General features: G+C 47.4%; 2 protein-coding genes across 5 annotated transcripts in view; both read left to right on the forward strand.

Annotated features, from left to right (window-relative positions):
* Positions 1-3,344: 3,344 nt before the first annotated feature.
* RPLP0 (ribosomal protein lateral stalk subunit P0) lies at positions 3,345-7,436 on the forward strand. Its single transcript, XM_021703395.1, has 8 exons — positions 3,345-3,376; positions 3,649-3,750; positions 4,930-5,105; positions 5,218-5,305; positions 5,426-5,572; positions 5,683-5,868; positions 6,719-6,859; positions 7,204-7,436. Exons 2-8 carry the CDS (start codon positions 3,697-3,699, stop codon positions 7,363-7,365), a joined length of 954 nt encoding a protein of 317 aa, XP_021559070.1. The 5' UTR covers positions 3,345-3,376; positions 3,649-3,696; the 3' UTR covers positions 7,366-7,436.
* Positions 7,437-9,001: 1,565 nt separating this feature from the next.
* The window catches only part of GCN1 (GCN1 activator of EIF2AK4), a 57,947-nt gene continuing 49,098 nt past the window's right edge, over positions 9,002-17,850 (forward strand). For all 4 annotated transcript variants that reach the window (XM_044921229.1, XM_044921230.1, XM_044921231.1 and 1 more), the window contains exons 1-2: positions 9,002-9,029; positions 14,051-14,153. In XM_044921229.1, coding sequence (XP_044777164.1) covers positions 9,012-9,029; positions 14,051-14,153 — 121 coding nt within the window. In that variant the 5' untranslated portion in view covers positions 9,002-9,011. The remainder of the gene's footprint in view (positions 9,030-14,050; positions 14,154-17,850) is intronic.

Raw genomic sequence — 17,850 nt, forward strand, 5'->3', positions numbered from 1 at the left:
CCCATGCCTAGTTCCTTTTCTTGGTACCAGAAGAGAGAGACCAGACCCTCCCCAGACTCATGGGGACCATATTAAAGGTAATGCAGTGATGTTGCCTTACTTGAAGTTAGAAAGCGTGCCCCCCCCCCCCCCAGATGATGGTATCCCTTCATGAGCTTTGCTCTTCCCTCAGCAATTGGTGAGGAAAAGCAGGGGGCAGTGTTGGGCCCTGTGTGGGTCAGGCCCTGCTCTAGTGCTCCGCTGTAGATTCGCTGAGGGAATCATGTGCGCCTGTGGGTGGCCTCACACAGAACCGGAAAAAGGTTCAGAGAAGAAAACTGACATGCACATCACAGTCCTCTTAGTGAGCACAGAGGCAGGCTGTGAACGCAGGGCTTGCCTCTGCCTGTGTTCCTGCTTTGACCAGACGCCCCCACCCCCACGTGTTGGCACCACACCTTGGGTGTGGAACCTTCCCAGCGGAAGTTGGCGAACTTACAGTGGAGGATGGGTCTCTACTGCCCCCCAGGGGTCGTGTCCATATTTGCATGCTTCCTTCTTGTCTGAGCCAGAACTCCAGTCCTGGGCCCCAGGACCTTCCTGAATAGCATTGTTCCCCTTTGAGATGTTTCACAATTTCCCTGTTCTCTGGAATGGTTTTCCAAAAGCAGCATGTTGAATTCTAGTTGGAATTTTGGCCGTTTCACGGTGAGCTCAAGTGGAAATTACCTTCAACCCTCACCCAAAGGTGATGACGGTTTATTCTTCCAGACCATGTCGAATTTATTTCATTTATAGAAATGTGGATATGGGGCGCCTGGGTGGCTCAGTTGGTTAAGCGACTGCCTTCGGCTCAGGTCATGATCCTGGAGTCCCGGGATCGAGTCCTGCATCGGGCTCCCTGCTCAGCAGGGAGTCTGCTTCTCCCTCTGACCCTTCTCCCTCTCATGCTCTCTGTCTCTCATTCTCTCTCTCGCAAATAAATAAAATCTTAAAAAAAAAAAAAAGAAATGTGGATATGGCACATTTCACTGTAATTTGCTTTTTCACTCAACTGTACTTTGTATTTTCCCATGTCAATAAATATGGATCTGCATCATTTTTTAATGGCTTCATGATATTCCATTGAATTGATGTACTACAATTAGAGATGGTATTTATATCATCAGAGCCAAGATGTCCTTGGGAAGGTACCATGTGAGTGTGTATATACTTGGAAAAGTGCATTTGGGGAGAGACAGCCTCAGGGTTTGGAAAGGACTGTATAGCATCGTGAGACCCATGGGCTTTGAACTTGCTCCTAGATTTCAGTTCCGAAGCCATTGTTTATTGGGGCTTGAGCAAGCTGTTTAACCTCTATGTGAATTTTCTCATTGATAAACGGAAATGCTAATACTGTACCTCCTCAGGAAATTGTTGCAAAATTCACAGCAGTAATGTGTACAAAGTACTTAACACAATGCTGAGCATGCAGTAATACATTGTCATTAAAAAGGGATCTTAGCAGTAATTGACTCCACCAGTTTTCTAAACAGCTGTTCACCAGAGACACTAGGAGTCTTTGAAACAGAAATACAAAAATTTCTAACTTGAAAGGGTGAAGATAGAAACACCCCTTCCACCCTAGGATCTACCTTAGTCATAACCAGAAAAAAAAAATTATTGATCTAGGACAAACGTGCAAATAAGTGTTGAATGAATGCATAATAAAAGAAACTAGAATTAGCAACTTCCTCCTACATTCCAGGGACTGTGTTAAGTCTTTTATTTTTTATTTTTATTTTTTTTTAAGATTTTATTTATTTATTTGACAGAGAGGGAGACAGCGAGAGAGGAAACACAAGCAGGGGGAATGGGAGAGGGAGAAGCAGGCTTCCCGCCGAGCAGGGAGCCCGATGCGGGGCTCCATCCCAGGACCCTGGGATCATGACCTGAGCCGAAGGCAGACGCTTAACGATTGAGCCACCCAGGGCCCCCCCCCCATTTTTTTTTAAAGATTTTATTTATTTATTTGACAGAGACACAGCGAGAGAGGGAATACAAGCAGGCAGTGGGAGAGGGAGAAGCAGGCCTCCTGCCAAGCAGGGAGCCCGATGTGGGGCTAGATCCCAGGACTCTGGGATCATGACCTGAGCCGAAGGCAGACGCTTAACAACTGAGCCACCCAGGCGCCCTGACTGTGTTGTCTTAACACATATCTCATTTAATCCTCATAGCAACTCTAGAATGTAGATACTTCATTATCCCCATTTTACAGTTAAGGAAAGGGAAACAGAGGCTCAACAAGGTGAAATCACTTCCTAAGATGACACAGCAAATGGTAGAAGGATATGGACCCAGGTCTTCTGACTGCAAACCTTGCATTCATTCGCTCAACAGATATTTATTATATGCCTGCTATGTGCCAGGCACAAGACTAAAGTCTCTGCTTTGTGGAGCTTGCATTCTTGCAGGGAGTGACAGACAACCACAACATAGTAAGTTATATAGTGTGTTAGAAGGTGTAAGTACTAAAAAAGAAACAAAAGAAAAGAAAAAGGTGTAAGTGCTACTGAAAAAATAGAACAGAGTCAGGGGGAGTGGTAGTGGATTTTTTGGGTAATTTTAAATAGGGCGATCAGGGTAGGCCTCCTTGAGCACATGATATTTGAGCCAAGACTTGTGGTTAATTCTGTGGATATCAGCAAGGAGCCTTCCGGAAAGAGGGACTAGCTAGTGCACGACCCCTCAGGTGGGAGCATGCTCTGGAAAAACAGCACAGAGCATCGTCTGGCTGGGAGAGTCAGTAGGAAAAGAGATGAGATTATAGGAGTGGAGGTCCAGAGCAGATCCTGTAGGGCCTTGTAGGCAGTTTAAGTTTTAGGCTTTTACTCTGAGGAAATAGGAAACTTTTGAGGACTTTTGATCAGATGAGGTAATGATCTGATTTAGGTTTTAAAGGGTTCTTCTGTTTTCGTAGGGGAAGAACAAACTGTAGAGTAGACAAGACACCATGCTGTTTCTAAAGCATGTGCAATTATTCCTCAGCTCTGCATCATACTCTTTTTAGTTTTGCGATTTGGCCAGTGGAGGAGAAAACTTGAACGCTCAGCGTCCAAGCTCTAGTCCTGAACGCGAGCAGCTCCACGCCAGCAGAGGGAAGCAGCTTTGAGACAGCTGCTCCAACATGAAGCGGCGCCTTCCTTAACAGCTTTATTTAAAGGCGGCTTCCCGTTGGCTGGAGTGGCAGCAATATCATCCAATGGCTGTCTAGATCAGTTCAGCGTCACCAGACAGGCGTTGGCGCCAGCCAATAGGTGGGGGACACTGCCCGCGTCTTCTGATTGGCCGCTTCGTTCACATATAAAAGATGGGCGCCGGCGCACGGCCCTCTTTTCTCCAGGCGTCCTCGTGAGAGGTTCGTGTTATTGTTGCAGTCGCACCGGGTACCGGCGGTGGGAAAGATGGGGGCGGGGGGGTGTCTTTGTGGGATTTTGGGAGGGGGCGGGCCCGGGCCTGTTCGGCCTGGGGCCTCGGCGGTGGCTTGCGCTTCCCGAGTGGCGGCGACGGCGGCAGCCCCAAGCCGGGCTGGCGGGCGCTCACGCGTGGTCTGTCCTGCATAGGCCTCGGGCTTGGAGCCCTGTGGGGCTGTGGTGTCGGGGGGTGTCTGAGCTCCCTCTTTCTCCGCAGTGACATCGTCTTTAAACCCTGCGTGGCAATCCCTGACGCACCGCCGTGATGCCCAGGGAAGACAGGGCGACCTGGAAGTCCAACTACTTCCTTAAGATCATCGTGAGTGCGGGGATGGCTCGCGGTCGCCATGCAGCTTGGGCCCTGGGCACTACTCGGGACCATGAATTGTCATGTGTTGAGCGCCTTCTGGGTGTCAGCTACTGAACGACCATTTTTAGGCACATCTTATTTAATTTTCACAATATGCGGAGATCTGCCCCCCCACCCCGTTTGCAGATAAATGGGCTCAGGCAGTTTGAGTGGCTCCTAAGATGACAGCATTCATTATCTGGTCTGTCTGGTTTCCAAATAGCACTCATACTTTTGCTCTTCAGTCTCCCATTTTGCGAACGCCTGCACCAATGAGTGACTCATTATAAAGTGGCAACTTGTTGCATATTTAGGTCTTGTCAAGATACCAAATATCCTGTGAATGTGTTCTCTTGGATGGTGGGGGGGGGGGGTCCTTCCCCGCCCAGAAATGCAGACCATGCTCTTTTTCAGTTATTAGGCTGCCTTGTGGAGCTTAGTCTATTCTCCCCTATTTATCATGAAAGTTTTCAGACACACAGAGAATTTATTTTTTATTTTATTTTATTTATTTTTAAAGATTTTATTTATTTATTTGACAGAGAGACAGCGAGAGAGGGAACACAAGCAGGGGGAGTGGGAGAGGGAGAAGCAGGCTCCCCGCAGAGCAGGGAGCCCGACGCGGGACTCGATCCCAGGACCCTGGGATCATGACCTGAGCTGAAGGCAGTCGCTTAACCAACTGAGCCACCCAGGCGCCCACACACACAGAATTTAAAAGGATTGTCCAGTAATCACATATCCACAATCTAGATTCTGCATGTAGCGTTTTGTTGTATTTGTTTTACTTAGTGCTTAAAATGCTGTAAATCTATTTGGAAGAGTTGTTTTTTCTGCTGATGCAGCCATTTAATGCATCAGAAACATGCCTCATAATTGGGAGAAATTAAAAATAAATGTTACAATAAAAAAATTGGAGGATTGAATGTAGAAACCTAATTTTCACCATTCATACTCAGGGTACAAATCTTTGATAAATCTGTCCATTTTACAACTCAGGTGGCTCCCCATGGGAGGAATTGTCCCAATTTCTGAATCACTTCAAAAGCCTAGAAGAAAGGGAGTGAGATGGAAACCAGTGATTGTGGGATTTGGTTTCTTCTTCTCTCTTTCCTCCTGCTAAACATTGTTTCTGGCTTGTTTTTGTAGCAACTTTTGGATGATTATCCGAAATGCTTCATTGTGGGAGCAGACAATGTGGGTTCAAAGCAGATGCAGCAGATCCGCATGTCTCTCCGTGGGAAGGCTGTCGTGCTGATGGGCAAGAACACCATGATGCGCAAGGCCATCCGAGGGCATCTGGAGAACAACCCAGCTCTGGAGAAGTCTGTGAATTCTCTCGGGCATCTTTGTCCTCCCTTCTCAGTGCCCTTCTCCCCTTTCCTGGAGAAGAATGGTGCTGAAAGGCGACTGTTTCCTGTAAACTTCTCTTTGCAGACTGTTGCCTCATATCCGGGGGAATGTGGGCTTTGTGTTCACCAAGGAGGACCTCACTGAGATCAGGGACATGCTGCTGGCCAATAAGGTAAGGAGAGAATCAGGTTGTCTAACGAGATCTTACTAATTTTGGCTCCTTAAAAGCAAAACTGACCCATAAAAACTTGTATTTGTGGAGAGAAGACTTTTCACTGTTGGTTTTGTTCAGGTGCCAGCTGCCGCCCGTGCTGGTGCCATAGCCCCCTGTGAAGTCACCGTGCCAGCCCAGAACACTGGTCTGGGGCCCGAGAAGACCTCCTTCTTCCAGGCTTTAGGCATCACCACTAAAATCTCCAGAGGCACCATTGAAATCCTGGTGAGTGGACTTGGCTTGCCAGTGCTAGCCAGGCAGGTGGTGGGGGCTTGGTTGCTGTGGACCTGCTGGCTGTCCAGGTGTTGACTGCCAACCCTTACCTTGTTCTTCAGAGTGATGTGCAGCTGATTAAGACCGGAGACAAAGTGGGAGCCAGCGAAGCCACACTGCTGAACATGCTGAACATCTCCCCCTTCTCCTTTGGGCTGATCATCCAGCAGGTGTTTGACAATGGCAGCATCTACAACCCTGAAGTGCTTGACATCACAGAGGAGACTCTGCATTCTCGCTTCCTGGAGGTACAGGCTGTCTATTTCAGGCCCTTGGTTAATGGTTGAGAGCATGGCTAGCTTCACACTGAATCCTGGCTACGCAGCTGAAATAAGCCACATAACCAAAGACAATTATGTACTCTGTTTACTTCCATTTCTTCATCTGTAAAACAGCAGTAATACTATAAGGTTGTTGAAGGATTTAATGAATTGATGAGTATAAAGCCTTTTAACAGTACTGGGCATATAGTGAGGGCCATTATTACTCTAGGGCCTGCAATAAAACGAGATTTTGAATGGTTTCCTGAGTCAAAGGAGAAATGAGGAAAATGAGGACCGTGTAATAACGTAAATGTTGCCAGGTACCCTGTTCGGGGAGGATTGACTTTTCCGGAGACTAGCTTGCTTAGTTTTTGCCATTAAAATACCTTTTAATTGATGAATAAGGTGATAGAAGATGTAATTATTTTTTTCTTTTCGTGGACAAACGAAAAGTTGCAGTTATATATACTGTTAACTTTTTGAAATCTCAGTAGTGGTTGAAATTCACATCTGGAATTAGCTTAACATTTTTTTTTCCTCCCAGAAGTGAATGGTTAGCTTAGTTTACATTTTCACAAAATAGTGACTTTTGAAGTAAATGCCATCATTATGATACAGGAAATACTCATGTTGGCAATAAGGGCAAAAAGTGTTTATAAATTACTGGGTCTGAATTGCCCTGCCGGAAGCATTTGGTGTGAGGTAAGTGTCCTGTGTGAGACACAGCAAGTCAGTCTTGAAATCTTGTGTGCTATTGAGCTTTACTTGGACTTCACGGCCTTGTCTGTAAGATAACCCACCTCGGCTGACCTGGAATTTTTCCCTCCCTCTATAGGGTGTCCGCAATGTTGCCAGCGTATGTCTGCAGATAGGTTACCCGACTGTTGCATCAGTGCCCCATTCTATCATCAATGGATACAAGCGGGTCCTGGCTTTGTCTGTGGAGACTGATTACACCTTCCCACTTGCTGAAAAGGTAAAAAAAAACCCTGGGGCCACAGTGGCCCTGATGGGATAAATAGACGGCAGTGTGCTCAGTTGATGCTGTAATTTAACAAAACAGATAACACTTTTAAGAGTTTCCTTAAGAAGTTGGGGGGCATGGGGAGGTATGTGCTTGACTTTAGAAATGACAAGAGACCTGAAGAGGGGTTAGTTGATGAGTAAGAGCGGGGCCTAAGCTTACCAGGCCATACCCAAGCTGTCTTGCCTGATCATCTCCAGGGAAGGCTTCAGGGGCTGAGAACTAGAGCTGAGGGGTTGTGGGTAGCAGAGGTTGTGGATGGCCGTTTTGATCACGAACTTCTCCCCTTGCTTCAGGTCAAGGCCTTCTTGGCTGATCCATCTGCGTTTGTGGCTGCTGCCCCTGTGGCCGCTGCCCCCACTTCTGCACCTGCTGCCACTGCGGCCCCAGCCAAGGTTGAAGCAAAGGAGGAGTCGGAGGAGTCGGACGAGGATATGGGATTTGGTCTCTTCGACTAATCACCAAAAAGCAACCAATTCAGCCAAGTTTTATTTGTGAAACAAGGAAATAAAGGCTTCTCTTAAAAGTCTCTGGACTCTTCATTTTGTGCATTTTGAGGTTTACGGTGCTGTGTACTAGAAACTAGAGTCAGGGAACAGTAGAGCTTTATTTGAAGTTGACATTTCAGTGTCCCTTTTTTTCTTTTCTTTCCATTGTTCTCTTTGTAATTGAGGTGCTGCTTTCCCAGCATCCAATACCACCCAGCCTTTTTTTTTTTAAGATTTTGTCAGAGAGGGGGGCGCCTGGGTGGCTCAGTCAGTAAGCATCTGCCTTTGGCTCACTAGGATCAAGCCCTGCATCGGGCTCCCTGCTCGGCTGGAAGCCTGCTTCTCCCTCTCCCCCTGCTTGTGTTCCCTCTGTCACTGTGTATCTCTGTCAAATAAATAAAATCTTAAAAAAAATCCATTTGTCAGAGCAAGCGCAAGCAGGGGGAGTGGCAGGCCGGGAGAAGCAGACTCCCTGCTGAGCAGGGAGCCTGCCCATAGGGCTGGATTCCAGGACCCTGGGATCCTGACCTGAGCTGAAGGCAGATGCTTAACTGAGTCACCCAGGTGCCCCTAATACCACCCAGCGTTAGCTGTTTTTCTTTTTTTAAGATTTTTAAAAGTAATCTCTACCCAATTCTGGGCTTGAACTCAAAACCCAGAAATTAAGACTTGCATGTTCCACCGACTGCCAGCCGGCACCCCTAACTGTGTTTTGATTATACCGGAATTCTTATTTCCGTGGCCATCTGGCCACTAGCCTGGGTCCCTCAGAGATACTTGCAGGTAGGCGGTGACCAAGATAAAACGTGATTGCTGCAAGGGTAGGTGTTTCCTTGTGGTTACAAATCTGTACTGGGTCCTGATGGAAAGGTATTTGTTGTAACTAGGTTTCTAACACTTTGAGGGCCACTGCTAAGAGAGGGCCAACAGCTAAGCTGCACAGACACCCTTCTCTACACTATAGAGTTGGTCCGTCTGCACACCGAAAATTTAGACAATGCCTCATGCATCATGAGGCCCTTTACTGCCCTTAGGCGCCCACCCTGTGGCCTTGCCTATCCCCAGTCTGGGACATTTTTGCCTGAGCACCCCCCCCCCCCCCCCAGCTCCTGAATCCTTCCCCGGCAGCCAGACCTCCTCCTTGTTTTCTAACTGGTTGTCCGCCACTGGTTACAAGCTCAGAAGATGCATCTCCCTTTTACCTAAGTCAGTTCTGCCATTTCAGAAACTCATTTCTCTAAAGAATGTGGTCTTCACTCAGCACAGGCCACGTGGGGGAGTCCGGGCCGGACCTGCGAACTCGAAGCGAGTCGAAGGCTACGGGGCGGTCTCACCGAATTACAAATCCTCAAAGACCTTCGTCTCCCACGAGGCCAAGCTGAGAAGGGCCCCGGGGGGCTGAGCAGCAGGCCCCGGGGAGGAGGCCTCGACTGTTCCCGGCGCCGACCCAGGAACAACATCTCGCTGCCCGCCTCCCCGCCCAAGCTGCAGCGGCCGCCGTCCCGCCCGGGGGCGCCAGGTCCGGCCCCGGCGGGCTCCTGCCTCGCCCTGCCGCGTGGGCCCGCGCTGTGACCCGGAAGCGCTCCGGAAGCGGTTCCGGAGTCAGCGCCGGCAGGATGGCGGCGGACACGCAGGTGAGGCGGGCGGCTGTGGGGCCAACGCGGCCAGCGACTGGGTGTGGACGGCGGCCGTCGAGCCAGACCGTTCTTGCCGCTGGCCTAGGGGTACGGTGGGCAGTGGCTGCGGAGGGCGCGGCCCCGGGGCAGTCTCGGGCCGGCCCCTCGCGGCTCGTGGTCCGGCCCGGCCCTCGCGGCGCAGGCCAACCCCGGGCTGGAGGAGTCAGGGGCTCCGGCCTGGGCTTCGGTAGCTGGAGCCCGGCGGGGCCCTCCCTGACCCTGGAGTTGCAGAAGTTCACCTTTACGAGGCTCTGCTGCATTTCTCCGAGCCCTCCGGCAGTGAGCCCCGGCCAGCGCAGACTCGTCCTTAAACTTTACGTTCAGCAAACGTTTCTCGAGCACCTACTATGTGCAGGGACTTAGCGCATAGCCTTTGGATTTATACAGATCCGAGTTTGAGTCCCAGCTCGTTGATTTCCATGAGACGCTGGGCAAGTTACTTAGCTCCGCCAAGTCTCAGTCTTTTCGTCTATAAAATGGGGCTACGGTAGTACCTACGGTAGAGGCTTGTGAGGATTCAGTGAGATAAAGTAGGGCACTTTATACGTTGGTGGTTGTTATTAGGACCAGGGTTGGAAGTAAAAGAACCGCTACTACCTTGGAAGAACCTTATCACCCTTGAGTGTTATCACCTGTGAGTACCTTGTAGGGTGGGAAGGACTTGGGAAAAACTTTTTCCTCCACCTTAGCCTCGTTTGTAGTTATGAGTGTTTTAGAATGAAAAGACAATAATATGGGAAAAAGAAACCCGTGGCCAAGGGACAGCTTGGCTTACTTGGATCTCCTGGGAGAGGAGACTAATTGATTTTGATAGGGAGGCCCTGAGGCCAGAGAGTGAGCACTTAGGGAACATTTGGAGGTTGCTATTGAGAATTTCCTGTGTAGGGGGCTGGTAATTTGTTTCAAGTTGTGTTATACTGAATCCTGGAAAGAAAAGCTTAGTCTGTTGGGTATTTTGGAAGGGGTTAGGGGACACATACCGAATGTTTAACATTCATACTCAAGTGCAGAAACATCTCTCTAGAGCTGTGTTGTTCGGTATGGTAGCCACTAGCCATGTAGGTATTTAATGGCTAGTTAAGTTAGTTAAAAGTAAATGAAAAATTTAGTTCTTCAGTTGCACTAGCCACATTTCAGTGTGTGGATAGCCACATGTGGCTGCCAGCCACTGTACTGGACAGTGCAGAAGAAGAATTTCCATCATCACAAGGTTCTTTTGGACACTGCCACTCTAGAGAGAAACCTCTGAACTCTAAAGCTGTTTGCATCTGGTCACACCAACAAAAGACTTATCTGAAAGATCTTGGTGTGCATTTTCTTCAATTTTCTGACAGGGTCTCAATTCATTTTCTGATTAAGAGAAAGTAGGGCCTTGAACCTAAAAAGGTTCTTTCAACTTTGTGAGAGAAACTATAGCCAAGAATTTAATATTATCCTGGAAAGACAGCTATGTGGGAATTCTAGGTAGAGAGTGGGTTGTATTCATGCATCTATTTTTGGTGTCTCCTCAACCCTCACTAAAACTAGTAAAAGGTTTTAAAAAAAAGTAACCCCACAAAGGTTGGGAGAATGGGGGACAGACAACAGCAGCAAACTTTTGGAAACTAGAAAGTGATGAATGGCAAGGATTTAGCAGACCCAAGGAAAAGAAATCCTAAGCCAACAGTTGGGAAAGCTGAGAAGCAACCTGACTCACATGGCAGCATCTCTGACAGATGGGAGCTGGGGGTATCAGCTAACCTCTGGAAGTGAGGGTGAGTGGGAGGGGCTAAATTAGGAGGATTGGTTGAAAGCTCTTTTCACATGCAGTCAGATCCCCAGCTGTCTTTCTCCACCTTGTCCACCTTGGCAAAAGCCTGGACTTTTTTCTCTGGGGAGTGTAAAACAGGATCACTGTGAGGACTGGTGTAGGAGGCCCAATATCCAAGGAAATCATCTGCAGAGTAATTCAAGAAACTTGCCCTGAACGGAGGGTGTGTTTACAGATCAAAAATGCTGGGCACAGTAGATGAAAACAGACTCACAAAAAGCACATTAGCGTGAAATTTTAGAGCCTTGGACACAAAGAGAAGATCCTAGAAGTTTGCAGGGGGAAAAGTCAGGTCTCATACAAAGGATCAAAAATCAGAATGGCACTGGATTTTGTAACAACACTGAAAGCTGGAGTTCATTGAGAAATGTCTTCGGTAGTCTGAGGGAAAATGATTTCAATCTACTATTCTGTATCTAAACAAACTTAAGTCAAAGTGTGAAGCTACAACATTTTCAGATTTGCAAAGACTCCACAAAATGGAGGATGTGCTCCATCTAAACACAAGAAAGAGTACATTTTCAGGGTGATACACTGTGTCCCATCTATAGAGGATCACTTGCCAAACTGGGGCAGGTCATCAAGTTCTGGGAGAGATTTCTTCAGGAAGATGGAATTTGGTAGAATACCTGATCTGCCCAAATGTACTGAGATTTAGAGAAGTGGCAAATAGTTTGGGATCGAACTGCAAATTAGCACAGATAAAACAAGGCAAACTGAGGTGAGGTGGGAAAGGGCATTTATTAGCTCCAGGGTTAATAAAGCTGTGTAGGATAGTAAACATAGTGTATTAAATGGAGGTTGAGGGACGCCCGGGTGGCTCAGTCACTTAACCGTCTCTGCCTTTGGCTCAGGTCATGATCCTAGGGTCCTGGAATTGAGTCCTACATCAGGCTCCTTGCTCAGTAGGGAGCCTGCATCTCCCTCTGCCTGCCTGCCTGCCTCTCTCTCTCTCTGACAAATAAATAAAATCTTTAAATGGAGGTTGAATGGGGCTCCTGGGTGGTTTGGTTGGGTGTCCAACTCCTGATTTAGGCTCCAGTCATGATCTTGGGGTTGTGGGGTCGGGCTCCACACTCAGCCGGGAGCCTGCTTGAGATTCTCTCTCTGCTCTTCCTTCCGCTTGCTTGGGTACATGTACACATGCACGTGTGCTCTTGTGCTCTCTCTCTAGAAATAAGTAAATAAAATCTTAAAAAAATAATCGGAGATTGAATGCCTACCATTTACATACAGTGTAAACACTGACTACTGAGCTAGCCCATATTATGAAACTGAGGAATTACGTTGGGGAAGAGAGGAGGGTATGAAGTGAGGTTGGAGAAAGAGAGCTGTTATAAAAAGCAATAAAACTGAAAAATAGTAGTGTCACAGACAAGTTATTTAGAGATTATGGAGGTAACTCCAAAATCTTGAGCAAGAATTGGTGAAAGAGGGTGCCCTTGGGGAGTGAAGGCAAGAGACTGGTTTTTTTAGCAGACTTCCCAGAACTCTTCAGCTTTGACTTTTTTTTTTGGAAGTATAGTTGACATGATGTTGACTCTTTAATTATCTGCATATATGACTATAAAAACAAAAGACAGTATTAAAACAATCACTTATGTGGAAGATAGAGTTTTGGCATGAGTTTACTTATTGCCAGTAGAATTATATCAGGGATGTAAATATAAGAAAAACTTAGCATAATTTTGTTTCTCTATACACCCTTGAATCTTACTTTACTACCAAGGCCTGTCTCTGAAATAGCCTTAGAAGAAAAAGATGAGGGCACCAGTGTGTTAGTTACTTGGGTCTTATCATGGCCTCTTCTAGTGCTCATGTATCCATGACTTGTCTGTTCTCTAGCTTGGAGAATATGTCTCAGGAGCAGATTTTCAGTAATATTTGCAAACTACTCTCCCCGCGCCCGCCCCCCCTCAAGTGCAGGGGATGCAGCTGTGCTAATGTGGATGGTGGTTGAAAGCTAAGAGCTGGTTGGCAGTGGTTTATAGACCTATCACTTTCAGGCTTAGTTTCAAAAATGCAGGTGCTATGGCTCTCAAGCCCGGTCTGAGCAATGGCTTCTCCTCTGGGAGTCTGCTCTTTCATCACATGTAAAGGGGGGATACTGATGCCTACCTGAAAGGCTTATTGGCAGTAATAGCTGACCTTGTGCTGAGAGAAGAGTAAATGCTCTACAGAGGCTCTCTCCCTTAGCTTCTAACCGTCCTGGGAGGTGGGTGCTATTACCTGCATGGTGTAGATAGGGAACTGATGGTCAAGGAGATGACGTAATTTTTTTTTTTTTTTTAAGATTTACTTATTTATTAGAGAGGGAGTGTGCAGGGGAGAGGGGCAGAGGGAGAAAGACAATCTTAAGCAGACTCCCCACTGAGCACGGAGCCCAATACAGGGCTCAATCCCAGGACCCTGAGATCATAACCTGAGCTGAAATCAAGAGTCGGACGCTTAACTGACAAGCCACCCTTGGATGACTGAGCCATCCAAGGAGATGACAGAATTTGACTGAGTTTCCACAGCTGGTAAGAGGCAGAGCTGGGATTCAGTCTCTTTACTTTTCTACCCTTCAGCCACTGTGCTTCTGCTCCTCGAATGACCTGCCGGGATGTGGACATGGCCTATGTGGGAGGCTGACATGAGCTGAATAGAGGGAACACACGGGCATGTAGTGGGCCCTCACTGGATTCTACATAATTCTGAAAGGCTGTTTTTCTGTCCTGAGGTTTTGGCCTTTTGCCTTGCCTCTTTTTGTCTAAACTTAAGTAAGGTGTATTGAGTAGTTGACTGGGTTAAAGTAGTACGTGTCACCTGGGGGTGATTTTGCCCACCAGGAGACATTTCACAATGTCTGGAGACAGTTTGGATTGTCAGCTGAGGCAGGAGGAGTGGAGTGTTGTTATTGGCATTTAGGGTGTAGAGGCCAGGAACACCACTTGGAATCCTACAACGTAGGAAGACGGCCTCACAGCAAGAATTACCCAGCTCCAAATGTCCGCAGTGTGGAGGTTGAGAAACCTTGGGTCAGAGAGAACCGCTCTGAACTCTGCACCCCTTTCCCCAGTGTGCACGTGCGCGTGCGCGCGCACACACACACACACACACACACACACACACACACTCATTGTTTTGTAGTTTGCTGAAATTTCTGCTGTGGGTTTGGTCTTCACAGGTTTCCGAGACACTAAAGCGTTTTGCGGGCAAGGTGACAACAGCCAGTGTGAAGGAACGGAGAGAAATCCTCAGTGAACTGGGGAAATGTGTTGCCGGAAAAGGTATTTATTTTCCACCCGTGTGGCTGAGAGCCAATTCCATTTCAGAGCAAAGTTTGCTTTCTGTTTAGAACCATCGCTGCCTCTTCTCCTCGAGGCTCCTTCTGCCTTCCCTTGCCGTATTTGCTTGTTCTACTGTGCATTGAAACCATTGAAACAGTTGGGTTAGCAGAGAGTTGATCCATTTAGGTACCAAAGGTTTTTTCCAGTTTTAACCATTTTGATTGGAAATATTTCTAAAAGATACCAATAAGCTTAAGTAATTTAACTAGATGCAAAAACATTTTCTGTATGACTCGGGGCACCATTTTTCTCAGTCTGTTCCATGGAAGTGAGCAAGATGGTAATAGGTGATTTGACCAGTAAAGATTCCAAGGTCAATTAAGTCTGGGACATGTCACATTTTCTACTTCCCTCTGGGAGATTCACAGCATATTCCAGGAAGGTGTTCTAACTTTATGAAGCTTTCTTTAGTTCTAACTTTCTAAAGTTCTAACTTTATTAAGCTTTAAATCCAGTATTTTCCTTGAACCTCTTTTTTTTTTTTTTCTGAAAACCTGTTTGGGGTCTGGGGGACACATTTTCGGAAATATTGAGCATGCGTAGTTATCCTGATTCTGTACTGTAACTGAGGGCTATCCCTACAACGCATTGGGGTATGTAGGACTAGTTTGCCTTCATATAACACTGTATGTTAACTATACTGGAACTTAAAAAAAAAGACTAGTTTGCTTTTCTTTTTCTTTTTTTTTTTTTAAGATTTTATTTATTTGAGAGAGAGAGTGATCGAGAGAGAGCGAGCACACGAGCAGGGGCAGAGGGAGAGGGAAAAGCAGACTCCCCTGCTGAGCAGGAGCCCGACACAGGGCTCGATCCCAGGACCCTGGGATCATGACCTGGGCCGAAGGCAGACACTTAACCAATTGAGCCACCCAGACACCCCTTGGACTAGTTTGCTTTCATCCAGTAAAAACGAATTAACTTTTGAGTTACCTTTTGGTGTGTTTTTACTGTATAGCATTGGCTCTCAAAGTGTGGTCCCTGGACCAGCATCATCAGCATCATGTCAGAACTTGTTTGAGATACAGATTCTCAGCTCCATCCCAGAAACTCAGATTCAGAAACCACGGGGGCCGAGCCCAGCATCTACATTTCAACAAGCCCTCTAGGTGACTCCTGCATTTGCTGAAGTCTGAGGATCGTGGCTGTGTAGAGTTGGGTCTCCCTTTCCCTCAGCTTTCACTTCTTGTGAGTAAAGAGCCTGCTTCACCCAAGTGCTCATTTGCTGCTTCTGATCCACTGCCGCCTGGTTACATACCCAAGCCTTTTAAAGTTGCGTGTAAATTCAGTACATTCCTGTTTGTCAGCTTCTTTTTTTTTTTTTTTTAATTTTTTTTTTATTCTGTTTGTCAGCTTCTAAGAGATTTTCCTCTGCGTTAACACTTTAATGTACGAGTTTTATGGCACCTTCAGAAGTCTCTCTGGTCACTTTTCATCACAGGGTTGTAGTTAGAAAAGGCTGCCATGTGACAAGGTACTAGCCATACACACCTTCTGAGCTGCAGCGTAACTGCTGAATACTACACTTTTCCCATTTTATGGAGGAAGGCATTTGACATGTATAAGTGAGGTTTATGAATTACTCAAGACCTTTTCAGAGTGATTTTACTCCTCAGCCACCGTGAAGTTCTGCCACTCAGGGTGAATAATATTTATGAGATGTTTAGTCATCTTTCATGTGCAAGTTGATGGTGGGAAGTTAACTACCCTGTATGAAATCTTTAGTTCTTGGGGCGCCTGGGCTTCGTTGGTTAAGTGTCTGCCTTTGGCTCAGGTCATGATCCCAGGGTCCTGGGATCCAGCCCCGCATTAGGCTCCCTGCTCAGCGGGGAGTCTGCTTCTCCCCCTCCCTCTGCTCTCTCTCTCTCTCTCAAGTAAATAAATAAAATCTTTAAAAAAAACAAAAACAAAAAAACTTTAACTCTTGATTTTCTAATTTTCTTAGTCTAAGGAGGAGCCATTGGGTAGCAACAATCATTCTGGCGTCTCCTTTGTTAGGGTGGTAGATAACGAAGTGAGGTAAGCAAAGGTGGGGAGAGGTATTTTCTGCTGGGCTGGGAGTCGAAGACTTTCTCAAAGCTGCCTAAGCCCTGGATACAGACGGTCAGCATGGGTCATCCCATGGGGCCCTGAGGTGCCTCTGATGCTTTCCTCAGTCCTGCCTGCATGTACTTGAACCCTGAAGCTCACTGATGGAGTGTTTACTGTGCCTGCTCTTTCCAGTCACCAGCCTCTAGCGTAGCAGTCACCGATGAAGGGCTCGGCTTGGGTCAGACAGGCTCTGTGTTCTAGCCATGGCCCTGCCACTTTCAGGCTGTGTGACCTGGTTTAAGTTACTTAACTCATCTGAGCCTGTCTCCTTGCTTTGAGCATGGAGATAGCAATAGTGTCTCCCTCAGAGGGTTAGTGTGAGGAGAAATGAGAACACGTATGGATGGTGCTTAACACTGTGCCTGACTCTGGTGAGCACCCAGTGTGTGTTAGCTCTCAGCCACGACCTGTTTCTGGCCCCAGTCACTCTTTTCCTTGGTCACTGAAATAGCTCCAAGTCCAGGGGACCAATACAAGTGTTCAGGGCCCTGGGAGGGACGAGGTCCCTGCCCCTCCTTCATTTGTCCCCATCATTGGAGTACCTGAGGTGTGAGGCGCTGTGCGAGCCCTTGGCTCTCAGTGCCTCCCGTGGGGTGCACTTTGCCCTACACTGTGGCTTACATTCCCCCACTCACACGGAGCAGGGAGCCTTTCGTCTGCATGCTTCAGTCTGGCAGGCAGAACTGGCCACAGGGTGGTTTCCCATTATTGACCCCTGTTGTTACAACCAGAGTTTCTCTTTCATGTGGCTGGCCTGCTCGGTTTCTTGGGCTTCTGTTTCTTCATCTTAAAGTGGCCTCAGTTACCCACTTTACAGGGATTAAATGAGGAACTGTGTGTCAGTGCTTAGAGCAGGGCCTGGCCCCTTGTGAGTGCTAATTAAGTTCTCCTCTTCTTCCTCCTCATGTGTCCTGTTGGGCATTATGCATTCTCGCCCATGCACATGGGCTCCTGCGGTTAACGCTATTCAGCGTGTACTTGTCTCTCTTTCCACTTTTCCATAGCCTTCAAATCTATTAGGCCAAGCTTATGTGTCCTTAGAACCTTTGGAAGCCCCTCCAGTTAGAGGTGCTCTTGCCCTTCTCTGATCCCTCAGAGTACATTAATTTTGTCCTGTTTTTATTATTTATTTATTTTTTAAAAAGGTGTTATTTAGGGGCGCCTGGGTGGCTCAGTCGTTAAGTGTCTGCCTTCGGCTCGGGTCATGATCTCAGGGTCCTGGGATCGAGCCCCGCATCGGGCTCCCTGCTCGGCGGGAAGCCTGCTTCTCCCTCTCCCACTTCCCTTGCTTGTGTTCCCTCTCTCGCTGTGTCTCTCTCTGTCAAATAAATAAAATCTTTTAAAAAAAAAGGTGTTATTTATTTATTTGTTAGAGAGAGCACAAACAGGGGGAGTGGCAGGCAGAGGGAGAAGCAGGCTCCCTGCTGAGCAAGGAGCCCGATGCGGGACTCGATCCCAGGATCCTGGGATCGTGACCTGAGCCAAAGGCAGCCACTTAACCAACTGAGCCATCCAGGCATCCCAGTTTTGTCCTTTTTTTTTTTTTTTT

This window comes from Neomonachus schauinslandi, chromosome 14, assembly GCF_002201575.2.
Source record: "Neomonachus schauinslandi chromosome 14, ASM220157v2, whole genome shotgun sequence".
Classification (NCBI taxonomy): domain Eukaryota; kingdom Metazoa; phylum Chordata; class Mammalia; order Carnivora; family Phocidae; genus Neomonachus; species Neomonachus schauinslandi.

Excerpts from the sequence above, each read along its gene's own strand:
- RPLP0 (XM_021703395.1), top strand. The coding sequence starts at position 3,697 with ATGCCCAGGGAAGACAGGGCGACCTGGAAGTCCAACTACTTCCTTAAG. Across the intron at positions 3,751-4,929 it reads ACTACTTCCTTAAGATCATC|CAACTTTTGGATGATTATCC; the intron begins GTGAGTGCGGGG and ends TTGTTTTTGTAG. Across the intron at positions 5,869-6,718 it reads TGCATTCTCGCTTCCTGGAG|GGTGTCCGCAATGTTGCCAG; the intron begins GTACAGGCTGTC and ends CTCCCTCTATAG.